This window comes from Plectrocnemia conspersa, unplaced genomic scaffold, assembly GCF_051122295.1.
Source record: "Plectrocnemia conspersa isolate PC_06_02 unplaced genomic scaffold, ASM5112229v1 ptg000004l, whole genome shotgun sequence".
Classification (NCBI taxonomy): domain Eukaryota; kingdom Metazoa; phylum Arthropoda; class Insecta; order Trichoptera; family Polycentropodidae; genus Plectrocnemia; species Plectrocnemia conspersa.
In genome coordinates, this window is record NW_028277168.1 from 16,199,713 (window position 1) to 16,212,124 (window position 12,412).

General features: G+C 35.3%; 1 protein-coding gene across 38 annotated transcripts in view; it reads right to left on the reverse strand.

The window, feature by feature from the left end:
* Nucleotides 1-65: 65 nt before the first annotated feature.
* The window catches only part of para (sodium voltage-gated channel paralytic), a 41,871-nt gene continuing 29,524 nt past the window's right edge, over nucleotides 66-12,412 (reverse strand). For 8 of the 38 annotated variants that reach the window (XM_088184172.1, XM_088184178.1, XM_088184171.1 and 5 more), the window contains 12 exons: nucleotides 10,923-11,048; nucleotides 10,725-10,843; nucleotides 10,508-10,655; nucleotides 9,417-9,682; nucleotides 9,175-9,348; nucleotides 6,666-6,788; nucleotides 5,350-5,472; nucleotides 5,085-5,279; nucleotides 3,796-4,041; nucleotides 3,412-3,682; nucleotides 3,031-3,335; nucleotides 66-1,810 (listed from right to left, as the gene is read on the reverse strand). In XM_088184172.1, the coding sequence (XP_088040298.1) occupies nucleotides 917-1,810; nucleotides 3,031-3,335; nucleotides 3,412-3,682; nucleotides 3,796-4,041; nucleotides 5,085-5,279; nucleotides 5,350-5,472; nucleotides 6,666-6,788; nucleotides 9,175-9,348; nucleotides 9,417-9,682; nucleotides 10,508-10,655; nucleotides 10,725-10,843; nucleotides 10,923-11,048 (2,990 nt within the window). In that variant the 3' untranslated portion in view covers nucleotides 66-916. Of the gene's footprint in view, nucleotides 1,811-3,030; nucleotides 3,336-3,411; nucleotides 3,683-3,795; nucleotides 4,042-5,084; nucleotides 5,280-5,349; nucleotides 5,473-6,665; nucleotides 6,789-8,916; nucleotides 9,040-9,174; nucleotides 9,349-9,416; nucleotides 9,683-10,507; nucleotides 10,662-10,724; nucleotides 10,868-10,922; nucleotides 11,088-12,412 lie in introns of all 38 variants that reach the window. The other 30 variants (XM_088184170.1, XM_088184168.1, XM_088184164.1 and 27 more) reach the window with 15 other exon arrangements.

Below are 12,412 nucleotides of genomic sequence, written 5' to 3' on the forward strand. Positions count from 1 at the left end.
TGTTTTATTGAATATATTGAGCGTTTAGTCGAGCGCAGTCGGTCGGTCCGAATGAAAGGCACACATAAAGCAGTCAAGTTCTATATTTATCGTTACTTAGTTTATTTTGTACAAACTTCAACAATATGTATAATAATAATAGTAATTTAATTAAATACTCTATTTTTCTGTAATATTTGTTTTTATAATAAAAAGTGAACTTATAAGGCGTTCGTTACGATTAGAGCGTGTCGGTTGTCGGTAGAGTTTCGGAAAAAAATATCGATTTGTCTGCGGCGGCGACCGAACTTAACGACCTAAAACGAAAAGACGACCGAACGATTACGATTATTGTCTAATAAAAAAGAACGGGTACTTTGTGCAATTTAAAACGTAACGGACGCGTCCCGCGCGAAAGTCGAAAGGTTCGCATGGGGAAGTGTGAGAGTTTCGAGGTTCGCGCGGACGGCTCGGGGTCGCTCGAAACGCTAGCGTTACGGTAATAATTGTAATAATATGTTTGACGCGTGTATAAATATGTATGTATACATATATAAATAAACGTATATATGTACGTACGATCGCGAAAGTTCGATGAAAAATTACAAAAGAACTTTGATTTTTTTTGTCGGTTATATTTAAATATAAAATTCATTACCGGAAATAGTCAACATTTAATATGCGGCCAGATAATAAATGACGAACATTTAAAACCGTCGACGGCAGGCGAGCGTTTTGTTTGCACACGAAGCTTATATGCGATTGTTTCATATCAATGTTATAACCTACGTTGCACGTTGTAAAATTCGAAAAATACGCAAAGAGACGACGAAGGGAGCGCGACCCGCGGCGCGCTCCGGGGAAGTCGAGCGCGCCGCGGGGTAAGGCAGCGGACGAACTAGTGGGGGGCCGAGGGCGGAGGCGGCCCGGGGCTGGGTCAGACGTCCCGAGGGTCCGCCGGCGAGGGCGGCGGCGAACGCTGGTGCAGCACGACCCGGTGACCGCCGGCCGCCGCCAGCACGGCCGTCTCCCTGGCGGCCGCCTCTCCGTTCTGCTCCTGCTCCTGCTCCTTGGCCCTCTCTTTCTCCTCCCTGTCGGCGCTCTCCTTGTCGGCGCCGCCCTCCCTGTGTCCGTCTCGTTCTCCTTCTCCGTCTCCGTCTCCGTCTCCGTCCCCGTCGCCGTCCTCGTCTCCGTCCTCGTCGCCCTCCTCGCGCCGCTTGTGCCTGCGCCACGCGTGCTGGATGAGCCGCGCGCAGTACTCCTCGCGCTGCCGCCACAGCGTCGACGACACCGGCTCGTAGCCCACTTCGTCCGGACGCGTGTTGACCTCGGCCAGCTCGCCCGTCTCCTCGATCGGGTTGCCCTTCCGCGCGAAAAAGTCCTTCGTCAGGGCGTCCAGGATGTCCACGCAGAACATCATGTCGCCCTTGCATATCGGAATGTCCATCGACACTATCTTGTACTTGTTCGGCTTGTGGATCTGCAGCGGCGGCTCCAGCACGTCCAAGAAGTCGGACAGCTGGTCGTAGCGGATGTACTGCGTGCCGTCCGGATCGAACTGCTGCCAGATCTCGTAGTACATGTCGTAGTCGTCGTCCGTCAGCCCCTCCTGCACGTCCTCCGTCGCCTGCGAGTAGTTCTCGAGGATGACGGCGATGTACATGTTGATCACGATGAGGAAGCTGATCACCAAGTACGCCAGCAAGTACGTGATGCCGATCGTGGCGGAGCCGCAGTCGCCTGCTATCCCCCGCTCGTTATCCGGCTGCGAGCAGTTCTCCTCGTTTATGATGCCGTCCAGCACTCCGTCCCATCCCGCCGACGTCGACATCTGCGAACGATACGAAAATACGTAAATCTCAACAAATCGTTAAATCGTCAAATAAAATACAGTATCCATTCCATTCCAATCCATTCACTAGGCTTTTAAAAGATGCTTTTAACTTATTTTTTAATTTGATATTTGATTCATTTTAAAATGTGTAAATAGAACCGATTTTAAAGTTTTGTTTATATTATAATTATACAGCAACTTCTTGCCATACCTTTTCTGTATTTTTTAGTCAAAGAAGATTATTGTTATTCTTCTATAATTCTTTATATTATATATTATTCCCTTTATAGCAAACGTTATTAGTTTCTGATAATAAGATACTGGTAGTATAAGGAGGTAAATATACGACGTGTTTGGATGTAAATCACTATATGTATGTGTGTAAGAGGGGGGGGGGGTGTTATTACATTATTATTTTACTTCAGGTACCAAACTTAAAAAAATAGTCATCCGAGTGGTTTTGTTTGAGCGCTAATGTAGGATTAACATATCAATAATTCGGCTTTTGATTTTTTTTGTAATAATCATGATCTACTACTAAAAAAATGGGTTTAATTTATGCCCAGCAATATTTTTGACCAATAAAAAAATATCATACGATGCTAGGAAACCTTGTATACTTTTTGCTCCCTAAAATCATAACTCTTCTTTTCTAAGCAACATACAGGTTGCTCCAATTCGAGTTTCCTATGTTGGCAGCACTGTAAATCAGACAGCTGTCAATAATCACGCGTGTTCAAAGTGTCAAATGTTAGTTTGCGACAACATTTCTTGTTCTACAGAAATAATTCTGTACGAACTGTGTATCGAAATTTCGTCAATTTCATCATCCTACTGAGAGAATAATTCACAACATAGTGAAAAAATTTGATGAGACTGGAAGCGTTGGAGATATGGTAAGGCCTGTGCTGAATCATCGTGGCGCCCGTTATCGCCCTTTATAAATCCACCTTTGAATACACAAATATAATATGTTAATACTAATCAATAGTATCAATATTCCGTTTGCTATTTTGCTTTATGAATAATTTAGAGTCATATAGACTTAATGTGAAGTCAGTGGAGGCTCTAATCATTTTAGGAATATGATATATTAGGATCTTATAGTTGTATTAGATAATTAAACTTTGTTTTACTTTAAAATGTCCTTCGTTTCAATTTATTTCAGATTGTCTTCCTTTCTCATTTTTTCGTCGACTGAAGCGGTATCTATGTACCTGAAACAGCAATATCATGCTCTGGCCGAACGTCTTGAAGTTGTACACGTCGTCCAGCCCGCTCTTGTCTTTCACGTGCATGAAAAACGACATGCCGAATATCGCAAAGATGAACATGACCAAGAACAGCAGCAGGCAGATGTTGAACAGCGCCGGCAGCGACATGGCCAAGGCGAACAGCAGCGTTCTGATGCCCTTGGCTCCTTTGACGAGTCGAAGAACTCGCCCCACCTTAGCCACTCTCACCACCCTCAACAGGGTCGGGGATACGAAGTACTTTTCTATAATGTCACTGAGGACCAAACCTGAAAAAAACAATCGTCAAAAATCAGATAGATCGTTAACCATCTTAAAATATCGAAACGCGAACGAGATACGCACCTAATATTGATAAAATTACTACCACAAAATCGAAAAGATTCCACGGCTCTACGAAATAGTGATATCTCAGAGCGAACACCTTCATCAGGCACTCGGAACTGAATATGACAATGAATATCATGTTGAGATAATCGAGCACCATACTGAACGTTTCTTTTTGTTGGTAATGATCTAACGTCATCGTTAACATGTTGAAACCGATGAAAAGCATAATAATCATATCAAATTTCTTATTTATTACTATTTCAAAAACTATCGCTTGAGGACGCCACTGAAATGTAAAAATAACCGTGTTTTAGAATCTTAGCATTAGGAAAATACTATTTTTTAATATACTAGTATCGCAAAATTAATTTTATTATTCAATATATCAAAGGAGGTTACCCTCGGACGGGGTATGGCTTTTAACGGTTTCTTTGACCCCATTTTCTTCATTGCGTTGTAATATTTCTTCTGATCTTCCGTCATGAACATCTCCAGGCTTCCGCCGGCTTTCTTTTTCTGCTCGTTGAAGTTGTCGATGATCACACCAATGAAGAGGTTGAGAGTAAAGAATGAACCGAAGATAATAAAAAATACAAAATACAGATACATGTAGATGTTCGTTTCGCGTATGGGCTGCTTGTCGATCTGAAAGAAATATAAATTAATATATATTGTGAATATTGAATTAATCTATAGCAGCGATTCTCAACCAGTGGGTCAAAATTTTCGAGTTTTTGTTTCGACGGTATGCGTTAATTACATTTATTTATTTACATACCCTTACATGGCATAATAGCTTTATGGCTGTTATTATAAAATAAAGTGCATTGTTTCCCCTAAAAATATTAACAATAACTAACTACTAGTAACTGTATGAGAACAAATCAATACTATCCGACATATGGTTAAAAATTCGGATAACTGTGCTTATTGGGTAGTTGTCCAATACTCCTGTTTACGCATGTGCTACTTTAAACAATACGTAACGAATGAAACGTGCCACGCAAAAACAAAATTCTTCCAGAATCTCCATTCGTGCATAAATCCATACCAGCAGTTTAAATAAGTGCTTTCCCATGTCGATGTGACTCGAGAAAATCGTCTGTTTCATGGGCTATTATTAAAAAAAATTATTTAAATGTCGGACTTCGATTGTGCGGATGATTTAACTCGGTTATTTTCAAGTAGTTGAGCGATCATAGACAGTATGTAGCATATGGCGGTCGATTGACGAAAGAATATTTTACCCATTCAGGGGTTTCTCAAGGGTCTAACCTGGGCTCTCTGTTTTTACGTTATTAATTAATGATATAAATACAGCGGTTAAAAATATTTTTTTTTGTATGCAGATGATTTAAAATTGTTTAATGCATATGCTCTTTTGCGGACTTCTTCTCTTTATAGAATGATTAAGATTTCCGGAGACGGGCTTCCGTCAACTGTTTGCCCTTTAGTATCGGAAAGTGTCATACTGTATCATTTTATCGATCACAATCGTCATCAGATTATTTCTACAAATAACATTTTGGTTAGAAAACTTCCACTAAAGATCTCGGAATCTCTTTTTTTTGTATTCAAATAATTTTACTAATTTAAATATTTTTTTTTGATTAAAATAATTTTATGTGAAAACCCAAACCTATCTTTTATTTTGGTTGAGAACCGCTGTTCTGTTATGTATAAAATACCTCTCTCGAGTCAATCGCATCGTTCATAATCTGAATCCAGCCCTTGAAGGTGGCAACTTGGAACAAGCATAAATACGCTTTTCCCACGTGGTCGAAATTCATTGGAGAATTTTCCCATGTGTAATTTTCCGCTATGCAAGCGTTACGATCGGGGATGATCTCATAGCTGACATAGCTTCCGTTTGCGTCTACACACTGTAATTAAACAACAATGTTAATTAAATAATTTATTAGCGAGTATATTTTACATTATTTTAATAGTTACCTTGAAATATTTTCCAGCGAACAATTGCACTCCCATGATGGCGAAAATTAGCCAAAATATCAAACACACCAAAAGCACATTGAAGATGGATGGTATAGCTTGAACTAGAGCGTTAACTACAACCTGAAAATGGTTAGGGTATGTTTTATTTAAGTTCTCAGTTAAATATATAATAAATTATTATAAAAAAATATGATGTTGTGCTAATATTTTATATGATCTTACCTTATGATTTATAGTTAAAATAATAATGCAACGTTAATTAGGCGCGTACAACATTTACAGCAAGCTTATATTATTTGTTATTGCATAATTTTATAAACTTTGTACACGCCTTTGCTATAAAGCTAAATAAATATTATTAAAATGCACTATATTTACAAATTATTAATAAATAGATTTTTAATTCTACATATTTTTAAATATACAAAATGGTTGTTAATGCATTAGAAATAATTATGCTTTAAATATGTAACGACTTAAATTTACTAGCAACACAACAACATTTAGAACATAAATAAAAATACATAAATAATATAATCAGATATATTGAAACGACGATGATAAATGTAATTAATTACATATTTTTATTTATGACTATGACTATTAAACATTCGACAGTATGTGATAATAGGATACATGCAATCGTGCAAAGGTTGGAATGATCTATTTTTGGGAAAATTGCATCAATTCCCTATGTAAGCTAAACAATCTCTATCGCCAGGCAAAGATTGTAAAGAATTACCTTATATGTATTTATCAATTTTTAACTTTAGACTGATCAATGGTTTAAATCTGGTGCTATTTGTGAGTGAAATGTTTTATTTTCTTACATTGTACTGCGTGATATTTTAGCTACTATGATCTTACCATACGAATTTGGAAAAATCTAACGTATATTAAAATATAATAGGAATAAAATGACAACCACTACTGAAGTGCAAAAAGCAGACTCCATATCGTTTCAATCAAATAATTTCCAATTTATATAAATAGAAACAAGAAATTTTGATGCAAAAATATGTAATTTAAGTTCTTTATCAATATCACACATAATATTTAATATCATATATTTAAAACATAAATGATCATATTTATAAATAGGGTAAATAATAAAATTGTTATAATATAAAGTTATATAAATATAATAATAAGTAGGAAAGAAGAGGTCGAATTATATTTTGTGTGATAATGACAAAGAATCCGTGTTGTAAACAAAACACTATATGATTTCATCTAATCGACTTAAAAAAACATCTACGAAAGATCTGAAATATATTATGTAAATGAGCAGGTGCACATTGAGGGGTACATACCCTCATGCCCTGCATTCGACTCATGGCCCTTAAAGGTCTCAACGCGCGGAGTGTCCTCATGGTTTTGAAGGCTTGAATACCTCCCGCGCCACATAGAGCAGCAACGAAGTTAATAAGCGATACCTGCCAATTCACAAATTACACAAAAGCAAAGTTCAATCAACGTGTCAAGTTTGTCGTAACGCTAATGGAGTCTTTTAAAGTACACGTTCAATGTGGCTGACCACGGTCCGGAGAGCTCCACGAAAATTTTGAAAATAAAATAACGCCTAAACAATCTATAATTTAGGGATAAGTGTGATTCTAATCGTATAGGGGTATAGATATACTGTAGTGCAGATCGATTGGGAAGGACACCTGTAAAGAAGACAATATGTAAAGCAGGCAGATGGATTCACCAATTACACCGCTGTCCACTGAAAACACCAGCAACTCAAGCACACAACAGCATTTGCATATAATAATAGTTGTTATTGAAAGATGTTATATATATGATAGATTATCTTCGGAATGCGTTTTATATTTATATAAGAAATTTATGTAAAAAGAACTAAAAGTCAACCATAAGTGCAACACATAACATCTAATGCTATATTTTTTAAATAGAACGATTTCAAGCGAAGACAGTAAATTATAATGAATTGAAAGTATATGATACAAAAGAAACCGAATAAGGGATAATCAACACGCATAAAACACCTGTAATAAAAAGTATTTTAATAATATCGATATACACCCACAGAAGCAATCGAAGAACAAGATTGCAGTATAGTGTTTTATGGGACAACAAATTATTTACATATTTGAGTAAAGAAAATGTATTAATTTAATAGTAAAACGTTACCAAAGTAGCAAAAATTATTATACGGTGAGCTCTGGTGTCATGAAATTTGATCAAATTATGATGTATGGAACATTTCAGTAATGAGCTATGGAGCTTTAAAATATCAAATTAATTGTCAAAGAAAAGTCTCCATATTCAATAAATTTGTATCTAAATATGAAACATAATACTGTACAACAAGATTTTTACCATAAAGATTAGATAGAATTCATTAATATGTATTATATTCTGATTATTAGTTCAATAGTCCTGTTTTTCTTACATACTTTTTCCATTTTTTTTGTTTTGTTGAATTTTTACTGTGAATTGTATAAATTGTAGAATTAATTTTAAGCTGTTCTTTGGCATTTGAGAATAATTTTAGATTTGATAGTAATTTTTGGCATTGTTATAAAAAAACGTATTTCCTAAATAATCATTTTATTTTATGATTTTCCCAAACGATAGATTGGTATAGTTGAAAATCATAGGTTTAAATCTCATATGAGTATGTTTTTATGTGCTGTTTGGAAGATCAGAATTAGTTATTATATAATTATACTTTCAATTGGTCATCACATATTTTCCAGATTTTACTAATCTTACAAATGAGCATAGTGATGAAATATGAAAATTAAAATCACTAAAAGATATACATTCCTTGTTTATAATTTATAAAAAATATATTAAGATTTTAGTCTGGTGTATTACAATTTACTTGTAGGTTTGATTGTTTTTACCCCGTTGTAAAACATTGGGCTAACGCCTGTCATGTTACAGCGGAAGACTTAAATATATTATTTTTTTCATTTTTTTACTGGGCAAAACTCAGACTCTAATAAAAAAATTATACTTTTCTACTATAACATATTATAGCTATTTTAAAGTAGCATTTAATTAATTTACATTTATGTTTTATGCGCATAAAATACAAAATACACACTAAAAAAAATAATACTCGAAGCAATTTTATTCGTAGATTTTTATATAAATTAACACCAGATTTTAAATCTGTGTATTACATATTCTATTTGGCAAATTTCTTGTTGTACAATTTGTTAAGGTACTGGCTCGCTAAACAGCACTCAGTCATAAAATCCTTAAAAGCTCAGATTTTTACTACAATTATAGACGATTGTTATTTGATTTAAATAGGTGACGATATAAAGAATCACTTTTTAGCGAATGAGTAAACCAAAAGAACCAATGTTGTGATGTAATGTATTATATTGTAGTTTAAAATCATTCTTATATTTTCTCGATTCTCAATATTGTAAATGTTTTGTTGAAGCATAATGTTAGTTTGTTACATCCAACTATACAAAGACCATTGTTATTAATATACATATATAGTAGCTTTTAGTTCTATATGGTAATGCATTAGCATTTTAACATTGCGAGCTCATCCCTCTTGTCCTTGTTACTCACTCGCATGCCCTCCCAACGAGACACAGCACGCAGGGGTCGGAGGGCTCTCAAAGTTCTCATAGAACGAAATGCTGGAATGTCATCTGCACCGGCCCAAACGGCACCCAGATTTACCAGTGATAACTATATTCAGATGTCAACAGTTATTACATGGTAACTCACATAGTTAATCATTACATTTATACCTTCCGCCTTCTTTATACATTTAAACTCTTAAGCTAATATATAAATATAATGATATAAGACATAATTACGCACCATGACAATGATAAAGTCGAGCCAACACCACGCGTTCGTGAAATACATCTTGAAACCCAAAGCCAACCATTTGATTAACATCTCCAAGAAAAATATAACGGTAAAAATACGATCCATATAGTATAAAATATCTTGTAAAATTGGCCTTTGCGGCAAATGAACATCTTCGAGGGCCTGGAATGTTATGTTTCATATAAATGTATGTGCGGTATATTATTTTTTATTAAGCGTTCGATGCTTACCAGTGCTAAGCTACTTAAAAGAATCATAGTGATTACAGCAGTCTCAAAATATTTATTTTCGATAAGTTGGAATGTTTTAAGGCGCAAGTTTGCCCATCCTTGCCAGAACGGCGCATCGTCATCGCCAGCCAAGAAGGGAAAGCGTGCATAGCATGGATCTGGACAACAATCTGCTGGCGAATCTTCAATGACTTCCTCGTCAGCGGCAACGACGACCTGGGGATGACCCAAGCCGTCCAAGCCTTCGTCTTCGCCGCCTTCATCTTCTGAAAACACAAGGAAAATATTTTAATGTAAGTTTAAAAACAATGGATTAATTCGTGATATACCATTAAGTAATTTATAACCATCTTTTGTATTATTATTGAGCATTTAAAATTAAAATGAAAACTGTACGAATATTTTTCAGTAACAATTTACTGTCAAAACAAGGTATTGTACAAGAGATAAATGAATGGGTCGGCTAATGCGGACGTTCAGTCTCTAACGGGCGGCAAAAGAGGACGCGATCGTGATTCTTAAAGATGTTTAAAAAATCAAAATTGGAATTCTCGAGAATAGTTGGATTTTCAAAAGCACTTTTAAGTATCTAGTTTGAAGAAATACTTAGAGACATGCAACTATCTGCAAGAACTTAGGGAATCATATCCCAACGCTTTTTATACACCATTATACATATCAAAATTCAACGCCTAATTAAGCCGGACATTTATTCAGTGCGGACGACTCAAAGCCTGCAAAGCGATGAACTGAACGATCGTCATCATCAAATGGTGCTACGTAGTCATATTTATGCAATTCTTATCAGTTTTTTTTATATTAATAGTGTACTACCTAACATATATTTAGAGCACAACAACTAATAATACTGTTATTAATTATTGTAAATTATTTAAAGTTTACTTTGAATCAATTAATTGCTTATGATTAATTTAATTTAAAAAAATGGTTCTTTGGATCATAATATAAACCTATTACTCGATTGCTAATATATAACATCAAGCAAATATTCGGTTACGTTAAACAAAATAATAGTCTCATAAGTTGCCAAAAACATTGACTATACTTTTGATCAAGTTGCAAATACTAACCATCATCCAAACCAAGATCTTCTTTACTCGCATCACGCTTTTCCTCGCCGTCCAGAGTCTCAGCTGATCCTTTATGACTCTCGTCTTTGAACGGTCTGTTCTTGTGGCTTCCGTATGACTTTTGACTGATCGTGTCGTCATCCTGCAACTTTAACTATCGTTTAATTCCTTACATAGTTGCAACTAAGCTCTGTACAATCATAATAATTCGATATACCGTTATGGGTCTGTGGTTCATGAGCTCGTGTTCTAACCGATTGTCCTGGTGGTTGCCGCTGATCGAGTTGATGTTGTTCATGAGCATCTTTCCCTTTTTGATCTTCGTGTTCAGATCGCCTAGGATAAACGACATCAAATGATCTGACCGAGCGTATACAAAGAGCCTATAGTGATTCGCGCTAAACCAATGTTTTACCGTGTATGGTGAACTCCATGCCGTCGCCGATCGCCACCTCCAGCTGGTCTTTGTGCTTTTTGTCCCTATATATGATGGCATCGTCCATGTCACCGCCCATTTCCAGCTCGTTGTCCACTCCTCGTTCTGAGGAAACACACCGCCCACACAGAGCAGCCTTAAGACCTGGGCGCCCACAAAGCCGGCGCCAGAAACAAACGAAATCACGCCACACCACCACTTTAGAACACCGTCCGACGAGTTATTATTTTAATTCACAACATTTAACAACAAAAAAGAAGGGGTTGCACAAATTTTAAGGCTTACACGTAAACAAAAAGCTTCTATTACATTGGATAATATTAACTTTATGTACTAATATAACGTCAAGAATAAGTTGAAACATCATAATATTTTTCATTTTAGTTCATTGGATTTTCTCTAGTGGGATTATTTAAATACATTTTTTAACAGTGGCGGTTTAGGAAAAGCTTCTGTATTATTTGTTTTAAGAAATAAACCGTTCTAAGCGCCTTGAGAAAGGATCGTCAATATATTTTAAAAAAACTACTCAACGGCTACCATTTTGTAATTGGCCGTTCCACCGAAAGGGGCAAAAACAAAATTTTCTATGGATATAAATACCGAAACGCTGGCAACCAGCGAATACTTTCTGAATGACGACTGAACTGTCGTATCTCCAGAATTTGGATAGCTAACCGCGAAAAAAAAAATAAGTTAATCTGCATGCAACGGGAAACTAACTATGAGATTGCTTGTTTCTGAATTAAGATAACACATATATTTCTTCTCATAAGCAGCCTTTTAAAATATTTAATATTTTATTTTTATAAAAAATATATGTTAAAGGGTCTATTTATGATCATTTAGATATACGTTTGAGTATAATATTTATAAAAATAATTTAATTGCAGTATAAAGTAAGAAAAGCAGCGATTTTACTACTTCTTATATAAACGTAATTTTATTAGAAACAATCTATATTATATCTAGTTTAGTATATTGATAAAACTAATGATGTTTCAGCATATTATTAGATCCCAATAAAATATTTACATACAGTAGTAGAACACCATTATGGCAAATGGTATCAGAAAATGCAATTTAAAGTTGTAGTGTATCTGTTCTTTTTATTGCCATAACAATGTTCTACTTAAAGTTTAAACTGAACCAACTATGACAAATACTTTTATAATATATTTCTTCAACGACATACAGGCCGTAAAATTTATGCATGACTTCTTAGCTCTATGACACTGCACGATTTAAAACAATTAGACATTTATCGCACACGACAATTATTACTGAATATACAACAACAACGTGCAATATGTTTCAAAATAAAAATATTACACACAAACATTAACAAACGGGAGAAGGGGCGTGTTTTCTGTTTGGAACATATATTGCAAAACATAACATAGGATCGTATTTTCGTTTAAACTAAAAAAAAAAACAATTTATATTGAAAGAGAAATTTTCAATATTGC